We start from the raw sequence: 15,670 nt of genomic DNA on the forward strand, positions 1-15,670 counted from the left end.
TTCTGTGTTTAACAGTTGCCAGATAAGCAGTAGATTTTGTCAAACCACCCCAATCATATTTCTCTTATTTATTTTTCTCATCTTAATTATATTATTTATTGATGTTTGATTACCAGGAAAGCCTGATTGGGTAGAAGCCCATTTTCAGCAGAGGCCCGAGGAGAAAAGCTCCAAATTATTACAAAATATTTTAAGAACAATAATTTTACATTCTTCAAAACTAAAACAAAAAGAAGTGATTTCAATGGTTATATTATCAAGAGACAGAACTTTCATTTTTTTTCATGAAAGAGTGATTTGGGGAAAAAAGTAGTAGTTTGGCCTTTTTTGGGTTGATCATGAGTGCCGAGTTACAAAGTCATGTTTCAGTGGCTGTTAAGTTTCCTGAGTAATTTTTTGGAGGTGTATCATGTTGTCAGATTTGCAAATGAGAGTGGAATCATCTGAATATTGCATTGTGGTGGCCTGTTGTTTGGCTGTATAGAGGATGTTTGTGAAAATGATAAAAAGAGGGGACCAAGGATAGAGCCTTGTGGTATACCAGTGGTGACTGGGAGCTCAGTCAAAACTGTGGAGTGCCATTTTACTTACTGTTACGAATCGGACAGAAAGCTTTTGAACCACAGAAGGGAGGGATGAAAGAGACCTAGTGAGGGTATTTGAAGTAGAAGTTTACTGTGACAAACTGTATCAAATGTGTTAGATAAGTCTATAAATAAGGAAGAGACTAGTTGCCATTATCTCTAGCTTTATTGACAGTACCTATATAAGTTACAAGGGCGGTGCTTGCATTATGGGAAAGATAGAAGCCATGTTGTGTAGGGGATAGGAGTTCTTCCTGCAGGAGGTAATCTAGCAATTGTTTTTGAATATATTTTTCAAGTATTTGATGAGGGGAGATACGATTGCTATAGGTCTAAAGTTATTAATGCCTGTTGAATTTTCTCCTTTGTGTACAAGAATAATATTTGACTTTTTCCAGAGAAACGGAGCATGGAATTCATGGACTGACCTATTTATAAGGACTGAGACAGGATAGGCAAAGCTACTGGCTGCTATTTTTAGGTACTTGCTTGGTAGGTCATCAGCTGAAGAAGAGCATGGTGTAAGTTTGTTTACGACTGGCTTTATATAGGATGTGGGCTTCACCACCCCCCCCCCCCAACTATATATACTAACTCCAGGATTGCAAGATTGCACTACAGTGGGGAAAAGGGCATATACCTTTTACTTGCATTACAGTACTCTACACAGCGCCAGTAGTTCACTTCAGTGAAATGAGATTCGGTGAAATGAGTTTTCAGTAACTTGAGTTTTCAGTGATTTGGTCAGGGTGAACTCAAATTCAGTGAAATGAGCTTTCAATGAAACAAAGTAGACTGGTGAAACCATATAAGTTTATGCTAGATGTAGAGGAGCTAAAAGTTTATGTCCAAGCAACTGGTATTCACATTACCTAGTAGTATTTTTCTTATGGAAATGTTACGGATATCCAATGTAGGATATCTTCCAGTATAGCTGTATTTTCGCTAGGAGGGACATAAAGGACAGCAATACATATTTGTTTAGAAGAGTTTAGGGTTTATATTATAAACTCAAAAGACGAAAACATCGAATGACATAACATCGAATTGCAAATGTCGAAAACTGATAACCGAGAAAGCTTAAAACTTTGATAATGGAACCTCCAAATACCAACAGTTGGCCATCTGCTCACCCGTGCAACCTGAAACATAACCCTAGGAAACACAACCGCTCCTCTGTAATCATCACAACACCATCCGTTCACCAAATAACACTAAGCTGCAAACATTTATATGAATTAGTCTAATGTGCACAACTGAAAGTAAATCGTAAATGCAAAAGCAGCGAAGCAGCACACAACGATTCTTCCACTACAAAACATGGAAGACACAAACATTACAAACTATTTCTTATGTGGGGGGCTGTCACACCCCCTTGTACTTAAATATACCAACTCCGAGATCGCACCACAGTGGAGGTAATAGCGAAGCCACGGAAATGGCCCACCACATTCTTTCCCTAGGAAAGAATCCGATGTTCCGCAGCTTCGATAATCTCACTCTTCAGTGTTTCAGGTTCGCTGTTATGTCATTCGATGTTTTCATCTTTCGAGTTTATGATATAAACCCAGAGTTTATTTTGAGGACAGCAATAAGAAGCTCTGCTGAACTGAATGTTGGTATTGGTTTGCTGTAAGGGGAAATGTGGTATGTGTTGGGAAATATTAAAGTAATTCCACCACCTTTCCTCCTTATACAGTCATTATGCATGATATTATAGCCAGGAGGTATAACTTTGGAGTCATTTATGTTGGGTTTAAGCCACGTTTCATTTACATTAAGAACGTCAGGCTTATGTTGGGTAATCCAGGCATGTAGTTCTTTATTGCAGCAAAAATTAGATTCACCAGAGTTGGGAACTGGCTGTTGCTGGGTTAGAGATGAGTGTAGCAGATAATTATTTTTGTGTTCATTGCAATATGTGGGGTCAGGATTAAGGGAATGTCTCTTCCTAGAAGAATTTTAGTATAGTGAGGAATTATACATACTTGCTTTTTTGGTTAGGATTTTTGCACTTAATTTTGTTTTGGTTTGAGTTGTGCAGTTAATCAGTCTATATTTGAAATGAAGGTGAGAGGGAATATCAAATAGGCCTTGTGCAATGTGTGGAGAGTGTAAAGAGCAAGTATAGATAGGTGGTTGGGACAGAACTGGAGAGCTATTGACACATATTACTGAGTCATGACAGTATGAAAGATGGTATAGTAGAGGGAGAAGAATAGAGGATAAGATGAAGAATAGCATAATTAAGTATATAAATCTGTATTTCATAGATGTTAGATAGTGAGGACGTAGCAATGAAGAAGAAAACAGGAAGTTGCAGTGTAGTAGGAGATTCAGTCATGGTGGATTCTGAAAGCTGGTAGAGCACAGGTAAGGAGAGAAGTATTTTCTATAAAATAAGGGAGTTAGGTTTTCCTGGTATCTTCTCTGGAATGTAAGGAGCAGAGGGGTATGAAAGGCTAGAATATAATGATGTAGACAAAATAAGAAGAAATGAGGGTTTATTTGAAAATAGTTAAATATACAATGTGGAACAGATAGGTATTATTAGGGCGGATTGTGATTTTGAATGGATAAAGTACAAAGCAGTATGGCAGCTCGAAAGTTAGGAATGGGGCTAAAAATTATGTACTAATCTATTCTTGCTTCCAGTTCCCTACATAGCAACTGTGTAAGCTTTCACATTCATTCACTGCTTTATATAATTTTATTCCTTGCTTTATAGAATTTTCTTTATATAGCAAAGTGGAAACAGTAACAGTTGCACATACATACCTTCTTCTGGTCTAGTTCACTGATTGATTATTTTGTGTCCCACAACATTCTGAAGAATTGGAACCTGCTCTGACTCACTAACCTACCTTACCCACTATTCCCACCCATCCCCACTCTAAATTTAAATCCCCCTGTCTCCACCCACCTCAAAGCTCAACCAATCCGAGTGTATTATGCCCTCACACATTATTTGCAGTCCCTCTCATATTTCATTCAGTACTCCCTACTATCCATTTCTCCTTTCTGTCTGGCATATCATAACATACTCCCTGCCCTCTTACTTACCAACACCTCAATACCATATTGCTTCCCAATACAATACAAAAGGTCTCTTTTCCACCCTGTCCTCTATCCCTAAACCTGTCAAAATATCATCCTACAACTGACCACCATGATATCAGTCTCCATGCTGACTCTCACTTCTCCTGCTTCTCACTCAATTAACATGTTTACCTTCAGACTTCAACACAACCAGTCACTAAAATCCTAATTATACTATCCAACATGCTGCATCATACACAACCCCAAGATAACATCCACCTTATACTTCCCAATACAATAGACTTTTTCAAACACAACCTGCACTTACACAACCCCATAATAGATTAGCAAAAATTAAACTTAAAATTAAAATGAAATACTTATCCAACAACCAACATAGCTCACCCAAACTAAAACTCAGTGGTGACATCCATCCAAACCCTGGGAGCAGTTACATCCCCACAAACCTTTAACTCTATAACCCCCACAAACCACACCCCTCCAACAGAACATGACACTACCTGTTCTTCCCTTAGCATTACACATATAAACATTGGAAGCTCTATAACAAAATACCACAGTTCCATGCCTGGCTTAACATACATGGTACAGATATAGTAGTACTTTCTGAAACCTGGATGAAAAAAGAAACAAAAAATAATGAAATTCTATCCCCAAACTATAATATACTAAGAGCAGACAGACGAAATAAAAGGACAGTTGGAGTCTCAATACTATACAAAAATTATCTGCAACTTTACCCTTCACCACTAAATCCTGGTAAGGCAGAAATTCTCAAATCTACCCTCAAATTCAATCAAAACAAGATATAATGCATCATAGGTACTTATTTACCACCTGGTAATAACCTCTCTGTTGCAGAAGACTTCTCCTGTGGGGTTTTATAGAATACCGCCCAAGAAAAATTCATACTGGGTGATTTTAATATTGACTGTCTCTTGCTCTCCTCTGACTCACCTAACCAATCAATAAATCCACCACTCCTACCCATTATAATAAAACAACATTAGTCGACTGGATTCTTACCTCTATGCCAAATAAAATCTTTACCACAGGTACCCTTCCAGATACCCTAGGTAATATGAAAGTAAACTTATACCCTAAGTGATTACCTCCCTCCCTAGATAATATGAAAGTAAACTAATATTGAAAATCAGCTACATTTCAGCATAGCACATAACCTCACATATTTCCACAAAGATTCCTTTATCTCCTATCTAAACCTATATTACTAGGATGCTCTGAAATGCATACCACTAGATGACGCAGATTACATCAGTAGCTATGGCCTCTTATGTGATGCATAACATTACTTATACAGTTTTAGCACTTTTACTGCCCTTGTTAGAAACATAGATTCTATTTACTGTAGCATGAATGCTGTAAAAACTACAGCTGGACTCTTTGTTGACATGGCCAGAGCCTTTGAAACTATAAAACATAAGTTACTGGTCAATTCATTTCAATAACCCAACTTTAGTGATACTTCTGGGATGAGTGAATTGAGTTATCTGAATTGCAGAACCTTCCAGAGTTATTGCAATAATTCTACCTCCAGTATTTGCATGCATAATACAGGAGTATTCTAAGCATCTTTGTTTGGTCCACTTCATTTTCCTATCTTCTTCAATGACCTCCCACTGGAACATCCAAATTTTGATTTAGTAATGACATAGACCTACAGAACTGACAGCAAAGATAACTTTTCTTAGTTAAGTGCCTAATCTTCTTCTAATGAAGTATTAATTACCCAGAAGAAGACCAACGCTGTGTGTTTTTTGTGTTGCTTTTGCCACAGCCAAAAAAGTGACTAATATTACCCCATCCAAATATCTGGTAGCAAAGGGAATAGTATACCAAAGGTCACTGAAAAGAGGCATCTGGGACTCATTCTTGTCTCATTTCTCAACTTAAGCAGTTGTATAAATAGCATCACTAATAAAGTCCTCGCTCAATTAAAATTCTGTTGTTCGGTCAGTCATCTCTCTCTCCTACAGGTAGATTTAGCTATTGACAGAAATGTATTAATACCTGAACTGGAGTATGACCTTTCAATTCTCCTACTGCATTCAGCTGAATTACTTACAAAATACAGATCACAGAAAGCAAAGTCTGCAGATTTATCCTTTTAGCAGACCCATTTATCCACATCTGTCAATTGCTGGAAAAATCTAAATGGCTATTAGTGACTTGACAGAGCCTGTTTACTTCTGATTACACTGATCTTCAAAGTATTAAATCAGAGTTAGTGGCTACCTCATATAGAGAAATTTCTAATACAATACCATTATGAACTTGGAAGTACAAAAGACAACAGCTTTATTCTGGGATGGCTACTTTATAAAGGTACTGTTGGGGGTCAGAGCCTTCTCAAGACTGGCATCAGAATTCTGCAACCAGTTATCTTCTGATATGAAAAGTCAAGAAAGACTTAAGCTCTTCAAATGTGGTCTAAAACAACATTTAAAAGCAGAATAGAAATGCACTTGCTTCTATGGCAATGCTTAAACTCTCACGTGGCTCAAAAGGTATATCAATCTGTATAACAGGATGACACTGTAATATACTGTAGCCAAAATACTTTGCCATTGTCCTAACACTTTATTATTATAAGTATATATCCACCACAGTATGCATTTACTTTACAGTTGGCACTATACTGACAGCAGCTGCATTGAATTGTACTGTGAAACGTTAAGTGTTATGGTTATATAGATAGATAAAGTAGATACAGATATAGATAGATAGATAGATAGATAGATAGATAGATAGATAGATAGATAGATAGACAGATAGATAGAGACAGCAATGCATACTCTATATTTAGATAGAAATAGCAATGCATACTCTATATTCCTTTCATCCTGTTTCTTCTGTGCTCAGTGAGCCTGGGATGTGGCTGAAAGGTGTCAGTAAACCAGACTGCCTACCCACTTATAAATAAAGACATAATGTATTTTCAGAATATTCTCATATGTAGCTTTTCAAACAGCTTATATTCCCTTTTAGTTATTAGATTGGTCCCTCATATTCTGCATACTAATTTTAAATTTCACTATACACAAATAAATTTGGGGCATGTTTTCTACATTATTACTCTTCTTTTATTTGCCCAGTTACTTTGTTGTTGTTGTTTGATAATAAATATAATTCTGACCTTACAAAAATGTGTTAATGTCAGTAATTCAGCAGTTAACATATTTGCCTCGGATACCTGGAAGATCAGAAGGTGTAGGTTCCATATTCTTACCAGGTAGCTGTATCCTGGTTAAAATACTTAGACGATGTGATGCCCTTAGCCTGAGAAATGAATCCATGGTCCCATCCACCTGAGATGCTGGTAGCCCAGATGAATTTAAAAGATGCCATGACACTTATCATCCCTAAAGTCCTTGTCAAATGTCCTCAGTTTGTATACGTACTGCACTGGGTCTCTTGGCAGCAGGCACATATGTTTTTGTGCCCATAAAAGAATCTAAAAACTGGCATTGAGTTTTATTATTTGAACAGCTGAAAAGAAAAACAGTTACAATTTTAACTAGGAAAAAACTAAAGTGTGAGTACAAAGCTAGGTTCCCTTGCATACCATTTTAAGCCTAACCAGTTTCCCTTTTTTTCTTGAAATAAATTATTCCATTTTGTTACCCACCCTATGGTCGACAATTACACATTACCCCTAATGAGAACAAATGGGATTTTTCCCATAGATAATTTGAGGGAGCTCATGCATGGGATAAAGCATTTAGGAGCTGCCTCTCTCCATTTGTAGTATAGGCAGCAGTTCTGGGGTAATTTTTCTACTTCCCATCCATAGATCTAAGTTACAATTGGATAATGACAGGGATGAACTTTGTTTTATGTGGATGGGGTATGTGTTCCAGAGCAGTGATATCCACTGTGAGATATGCCTGCCCCTCCAGACTGTTCTGCTGATGTTACAGAAGAGGTTTAGATCCCTATACCAAGTATTTCTGATACCATTTGACTTGCTGATGTGCAAGTAATGGGTCAGAGGATGCCTTGCATGCCTGATGCAGGTCACCTCTTAGCAGTCTGTAGGATAGCGAATGTAGTGACAGGGCTCTGAATCAGTCCACATAGGACATGTTGTTTAGGTTAATGATAACAAGGCCTATAGTACTTGAATTAAAAAGTATATTCTTCACAGCTGATTGTTGACTTACCTGAGGTTTGGATGGTGTTTTTAATTATTATTATTATAATCATTTGATCATCATATATTATTATTATTATTATTGTTATTATTTAATCATCATATCACCATTACTTACAGGTTAAAGGGGACAGAACCACAAGCAAAGAAGGCTGAACATGGTGGGATGTCAGCTACAGGAAAGGTCACAATTGTAACCTCATCATCAGATAATGGCAAAAGAGTAACATGCCAGTCTTACAGTGCTGTCCTGACAGAGTCAGTCAACACATTCTACAAACTGAATGTGCTTTGTAAGTAGTGTATCAGTCATTTCATTTATTCGTGCTTTCTGTCATTACTGTTATTTGAGCTGTCAAAAACTGCTACATAGTTTCCTTGTTTTTTGAAGAAATACATCAGTACTGCAGTACTCATCAGTAGTATTATTGTTGCACTCAAACGGTTAAGAGGGATCTGGGGATCCATATTCTGTAGGAAACTTGTTTGGATTAATGCAGACAGTGAGCACTGCATGTGCTTATATATCAAACACATAGAAGGTTGACATGACAAGTTTTGCAACAAAAGAAACAGAAATTTAGAACTTAAAGTCCATCATTTCTACTCATGCAGTGTGCCATAACTCTACTATTACTTGGTAATAATCTTTGCAATGCTCCTCCCATTTTAACCACTTTTGTGTTTCCGTATCTTTATATTTGGGAGGACAAACATTGATTGCTGATGACATTTGCTGGAACTCAAGCAATGCCTAATAGCGCTACATTGGTCAACAATGAGCAGTTGGTGAGAGCTTACCCCTCATTTTTTATTCTAGTAGTGGGTTGCTAAAGAGCCATCCATAATGTATAATTAGCCACTCTGGCCTGCAGTGTTAAGCAGGTGAGATGATTAGTACAGCCACCTGTATTACAACAACTAGACATTGCATTGATATCTAAACCCACCAAAAACTTGGTCTCCTATACCATAATCATAAACTGAATAAAATAGCTAGATTCACCTCCAGCCTTTCCTACAAATCCCACCACTGCCTCACCCTCCAGTCTTTACAATGGCCTGAATTCCCTAAACTTATTTTTCTTCCACAACTGCATATCACAAACTCAATTCTCTATAACCCCCCTTCATGCCCCTCCATCTCTAATACTGTATCTCCTTATAACCCACAACATCTGCTTCGTACATCTGACAAACATCTCCTGGACATCTACAAACCATCAAAAAATATTGGAAAGTCCCTGTATAGCCACTCAGTACTCACTCTTGGAAGTTCCTTCCTCTTAACATAAGAAGTATCCCCCATAAACACCAGTTCAAACTCAAGCTTAAAAACTGCTTCCAAAAGACCTGGTCCTGTCCCTGTCTAGCTTCAACCTGATGTCCTATCTACTTCAGATCTAACTCCTTTTTTCTCACTCGCATCAACCACTTCTTCTTTTTCTAATCTTACTATCTCTTTTTTCTTGTAAATATTTCTGACATTGTAAATATTTTTCCTTTTGAAGTGCCTGTTTATTGTATATATACTTTGCTACTAGAAAAGAACTGTCCAACACTATTTGACTGTATTTAATGTTGAATAAGTTCTTGCTATTAGATCCATTGTAAGTTTTACTTTTGTTGTATCACTGTAATTGTAACTGGAGCTTTTCTCCTCGGGGCTCCACTGAAAATGGGCCACTGGCTCAGTTGGACCAACCCGGTTAACAAACAACAATAAATAAATAAATAAATATAAAATAAGGGCTCAGACATAGGAAGTGATTAGCATAAGGTTTTGAAAGCAAATTATTAAAAATAAAATGGAGGAAATAACATGTTTTCACTCTATCTGCCCTGAGTAAATACAGCAATACCCTTTGAGTGTTCCCTCTACACTCACTAAAAAATAGATATGTATCAGTAATCTGAGTGATATATAGCATACAACAGCCAAAGTTGTTCCTCCTTTTTTTTCATTCATCATTTCCTTTTGGATCACTCTGATAGTGCTCAGTTGTACTTATACACATGCAACTTTGTGAAAATGCCCCTTACTATTTCCTGATGTTATCTTTATATATTATAATATTATGTCAGTTTTCACCTATGTATATGTATCTTCTGTTCTTATATTTGGACTCAGGGCCTCAATTGAAAATGAATAAAATTATCCAGTTAGACTTTCCCAGTAAACAAATATCAATAAATAATAAATAAATCAGTATATGCCATGTCTGATTGCCAGCATGGACTGACTACCAGTGCAGCTTACTCATTTAAATGTATTCAGTGCACAAAAAATCAATAAAAAAATAAAAATAAAAAAATATATATATATAAAATAAAAAAAATAAATAAAATAAAAAATAAAATAAAAATAAATCAGTAACCATGTCAGGAAACACTACAGAGAATCAAGAATCATGGAGATTGAATGGCTGAAAAATGGACTTACATATATTAAGTCCGAGATGGCCATTTCCTAGAATATTCCTTTTCCTCTGAGACATGGCAATCTAAGAGTTCATATATATTAGTTCTGGGGGTATGGGGGTTTCCCCCTGCATTGAGGGTCACAGGGTGGCTTGATCTCTTGCAAAAAAGGAGATTTGCTCTTCTTCTGGGGTTTTGGTCTTTTTTTTTCCCGGCGTCTTGTTAGCATTTACTAAATTTTAGTGGAGTATGTTTGAGTCCTACATTTTCACATTAAGTTTTTAACCTATTAATAAGTCATAACTACATAGCAATAGTTTAGGGCTCCCTTAAAATTAGACATACAAGTCCAACAACAATAAGAATAATAGTAAGGAATAAACTCATTTCCTCCTCCAGCCTGGGTTCTTGTAAAGTAAACAGACATTATCGTCTACAGCCATACAGCAGGTACACAGCTTAATTACAACAGTATTTATAGTTGTATTACATTAATTTTCTCTCTTGTAACCCTGTTATCCATTTATTCATTCATTGTTCCATTTATCACTTAAAGATTGATTTAATTCATTCATTCATCCCTTCACTGTATCTGTAGACTGGTCCAAGGACAACTTGCAGTGTTAGAAAATTGCTTAAAATAATACTTCATCTTAGTGACACTTTAAAATTAATAGAAGTTCAGATTTTTATGAAGTAGGAAACACAAAGAAGATGTTAAGCACAGGGGGAATGTGCAAGTTCTGTGAGAAATGGTGTAAAAGACTTAGATTCTGCTGCAAGGATAAAAGCTGAAGATAATACAAATATAATATTATTGCTCTTCATCATCTATTTCATATCCAGCTTTGCAGCTTTCCAGAAAGACTGGGACAGGCTATACCCTGCAGCGATCTTGGGATGACTGTAATATACTTTGGAGATGGGAAGCTCCATCCACATGGAGGTGCAGGAAGGCTTATTGTCTTCCATAAATAATGTCTGATAAATGTTACATTTTCTTGTATTGTTCATCAGCTTGAGTAACTGAAGTAACAGTTTAAAACTATTCAGGCTAATACAATACATACACATTTTACCAAGCTTGTTGGTCTCATGGCAGAACCTCAGAAAAAAGTAAGGTTTTGCTTTGATCATATAGTTGGGTTCTGAATGTATTGTGGCTGTGAATGCATTTGATGTATAGACCTGTGGATAGGTCTACACCCACACCCCCAAAGAAAGGTCTTCTCAAAGTTGATGAAAAACCCCATCTCTTCTGCTCTGAAACTGTAGCAAGCTGCAACAAGAATCATCACACACTGAGTGCTTCAACAATTCAGCCATAACTGTCAATGCATTATCGACATTCATTTATGATGTCTCATGGCTTCATAAATCAATGCTGGTATTGCACTCACACAACATCAGTGCCTGCAGATTTTGCCCCTAATAGCTTGTGACCAAGAACAGCCAACCCACCACCTCACTCAAGCTCAGAGATAACACAAATACTGGAGATTGTGTAACTGTGACAATAAAGACAAACCTGGAACATATAACAATTGCTAGAATGTGTTTACCACCAAAGTGAAGTGATGATGAAGTAGAGGAATTCCAACATTTCTTGCATGAAACACAAGGGGGAAAAATGATTAGTGGTTGTGGACTTTATTATTCCTTCCTGTGTCTGGTAAATTTACGACTCAACAACATTAATAAAGAAATTATTTACAATGTTTGTTCAGGAACAACAATTGCTTCAGATTGTAAAAAAATCAGAACATACTGGACATTGTGTTTCTAAGGAAATGACTGCTGATGTGGGTAGTTATGCTATTCCAAACTGGTGGAGCAATCCTTCAGGGGGAAAACTCTCTTGCAGCACCTTGCAGGGAGCTTTTTCATTATATTATGTTACATTACATACATATGTGGGAAGGTATGTTAGTTTGGGCATTACTGTCTGCCTCTGTCTATCAGAGACATGGGGGCCAGACCTGGCATGAATTTCCGATTTCCTTTCCTTTGGTCAAGGTTATGTTTAAATAGGGTTAGGGATGGACTTTGCTTTACGTGGATGGGGAGCATGGGGATCCTCTGAGACACACATCTGTCTCACCAACATGTGTTATTTATGTCGTAAGAAAAATTAAAATTCTTGGATTTAGTTGCTCTGATGCTGTTGTTTTGTAGATGTGCAAAAGGTCTATCAGAGGCCATATTAAATATGTATATGAGGCACTGTACTTTTGTGCAAGTTCAGCTACTTCAGTCCTTCATAATAAATTAAACTTTCAAATAAATGGATTGCCTTGATATATTTCTGCTGTACTCTTTAAAATGTACTCTTGCTTGTTTTCTTGTAAGATATCTATATTGTTATTCTCTACTGAAAATTGTGCCTAATGTAACTTACAAACGATGATTTCATAATTTCTAATTTCCTAGACTTTATAAATCTTTTTAATCTTTTTATATAACCTATAGTTCTGTAGCTGCTAATTGCTTGATGTGATTTGAAAATCTCAAAGCTAGTTCTACCCATTTACCGAGGTCCTTAAATGAATCTACAGTTTTAATCACAGTGTTCTGTATTAAATATTTACCCTTCAGTTTAAATCTCCCAAATCTGATATGCATAGTTTTCAGTGCATTTATCAGCATATTACTATCCTGTGTCCAAATGATCAGTTTAGTTAAGTACTCTTGCAGACCTTCCAAGCTGAGTCTGAAAAAGGTCTATGAAGATCAGTGCTATACCCATGAAAACAACATACAAATAAAATAAATACTCTGTGCGCGATACATGCAATCAGTTTACCTGTTTTACAGTCATCTGCATAAATTCTGAAGAACACCTCAGATGAAAAAAGATGGATCTAAAAGATATAACTTACACAAGTATGAGCCTAGGACAGTCCTGTGTGACACCCTGACTAAAATCTTTAATTTAGCCTGTCCAGTTGCTGTTTGATAGTTACCAAGTCCTGTGTGTAAGCTATGCATCTATCCATCTTATCATGTTTTCATCTATATCTAATTGTTTTAATTCTTGATCAGTTTTTTGTTGGGATCTTATCAAATGCAGAAGTTAAGTCTATATAAATTATATCACAGCACAATTTTTCGTTTATAGCTCTTATTACCCTGTTATAGCTCATCATGTTACATGTGGTTAGACATCAACTTTCAACACACAAATGCTGACATATGGTTTCAAGTCCCAACTTTCATCACTCTGACAATTTATCCAAAATAACTTTCTCCATTATTTTTTTACAACGACAAAGTAAATATATGGGTCTGTATGACTCTGAGTATGTCCAATTCCCCTTTCTCTTAAACTTAGGTTTAAACAAGTATATGTCTCCAATCTTGACAGATTTGCCAATACTTAAAAGACCAAGTGAATTATAGATATAATGTTAATGTACATTCATGCTAAGGTGTTTTCTGGTCATTATTACTAATCCTGTCTCCCCCCTGTGCTTTATTTGGGTCCAGTTTACATATTTTTAGAATATAATTATTATTTATGTATTTATTTATTTATTTGACATTTGTTGACTGGGACAGTCCTACTGAACCTATGCCCTTTTTCAGTGAAGGCCCGGGGAGAAAAGCTTCAGAGTAAAAAAATGCAAGTAAAGATACAATACAAATTGTGCATGAAAAAAAAGACATTACAAGTGAACAAGTAAAACATTAACTGGAGTAAAGCAAAGTATATTAGGCACAATAAAAACTATGTAAAAAATGTTAAACAGGTGACCATTTGCAGTACAAATAAGAGATCTTAGCAAGAGAGGCTAATAATATAATTTAATGTCGGTATATAAAGTTAACACAATGTTGCTAGGAAAATGTGTTACCTTCATTGTGGATCCAAACTACTCTGCATAAGATTTTGTAAATATATCTATAATCTATTGTAACTATATCTAGAATCTGTTGTGTTTGAGAAAAAAAAATTGAATCTGGTACTCTTACCACATCTTATATATCTATAAAATGGTTTCATATTATCCTCAATATCTTTACATACATTTATTCAAAATTTTCTTGATCTTGTCTCAAATTATGTTTAATTTGTCTGTTTAGCTTTATTTCAGTTTTTAAAGTTATAGTTTAACCTCTTTTCCATTTCTTATATTTTTGTATCTTATTTTAATTATCCTCTTGTAGAGAAAATCCTCCTAACCTAACCTTGTGTGCCTAGAGTCTGATGTTACTCATTGTTTCTTTTATTTTTTGCATTCGATTAGTTTCCCTTTCAAAACTTGTCAAATTCCTTCATCAGTTTTTCCACTGAAGACATCACTCCAATTTCTTTTACACAGTGACTCTATTGCCATGTTATCTGTCAACAATCTTCTGTGCACTGGTTTATTTTTCAGTTTGGTGACATTATCTAACAATAATTTACCCTTTATAACCCCATGGTCGCTACACATCAGTGGTGGTAAAACTTGACATGACGTAACAGTCATTTCCTTAGGAACACGATGTCCAGTATGATCTGATTTTTATCATTCTGAAGCAGTTGTTGTTGTTCCCGAACAAACATTGTAAATAATTTCCTGACTAATGTTGTCAAATGATGAATTTACCAGACACAGAAAGGAATCATAAAGTACCCGACACTAGTTATTTTTTCCTCTTGTGTTTCATACAAGAAATGTAGGAATTCGTCTTAGGTCATCAGTACTTAACTTTAAAGGCACACACTCTCTAACAGTTGTTATATGTTTCAGGTTTATCTTTATCACCACAGTTACACAATCTCCAGTATTCGTGTTATCACTGAATATGTATAATCAGAAGTGGTATCTGTGATGCCAGTGCCCTGTCCCAGCAATCAAGGATCCTCAATCCTCACCACTGACACCAGTGAGGGGTGTCTCATATAGTAGGAAAGGATAACAAATACACACAGTAAAGTGCAATTTCCCTTAAGAGCACACAGAGATCACAGTCAGTCTGGGGCTGGTCACTCCCTTGCTTCCCAGGTCCCCAATAAGACTCCCCACTGGCACAGCTATAGGGTCCAGATATCAGCCAGCTGGGCAAGTTAAAATCTCCAGCACCCTCTCTGTCCAACCAGTGCTTTGTGTCCCTGCCCAAGTAGCTGACATGCACACACTTTGAGATAAGATTTTATACAACTACACAGACACTCCTGGAGAAGGCTGGCACAGGTTCTTGGGCTGTACCCCTTTTACCCAGACTATACATTAGAAATCACTGCCACCACCCAGCTAATAATTATTAGCTACTCAAAGGCCCCTTAAAAGGGTGTCCAGCTATTACTGTGCAATATTATTATCCAATTGGTAGTATCACTAAACAGTCAAGGCTTATTAGAGTGACTTGGCACAGTAATCACTATAAATATGCAATGTATTTTAGAGCTTAAATTATCTCTACAGAAAACAGCCACAGTTGAAAG

General features: G+C 36.3%; 1 protein-coding gene across 1 annotated transcript in view; it reads left to right on the top strand.

The window, feature by feature from the left end:
* NPHS1 (NPHS1 adhesion molecule, nephrin) overlaps positions 1 to 15,670 on the top strand; it is a 1,231,105-nt gene that overhangs the window by 674,255 nt on the left and 541,180 nt on the right. The window contains exon 12 of the mRNA XM_044079328.1: positions 7,939 to 8,111. Coding sequence (XP_043935263.1) covers positions 7,939 to 8,111 — 173 coding nt within the window. The remainder of the gene's footprint in view (positions 1 to 7,938; positions 8,112 to 15,670) is intronic.

This window comes from Protopterus annectens, chromosome 8.part0 (assembly GCF_019279795.1).
Source record: "Protopterus annectens isolate FY-2018-M chromosome 8.part0, PAN1.0, whole genome shotgun sequence".
Taxonomy (NCBI): Eukaryota; Metazoa; Chordata; order Ceratodontiformes; family Protopteridae; genus Protopterus; species Protopterus annectens.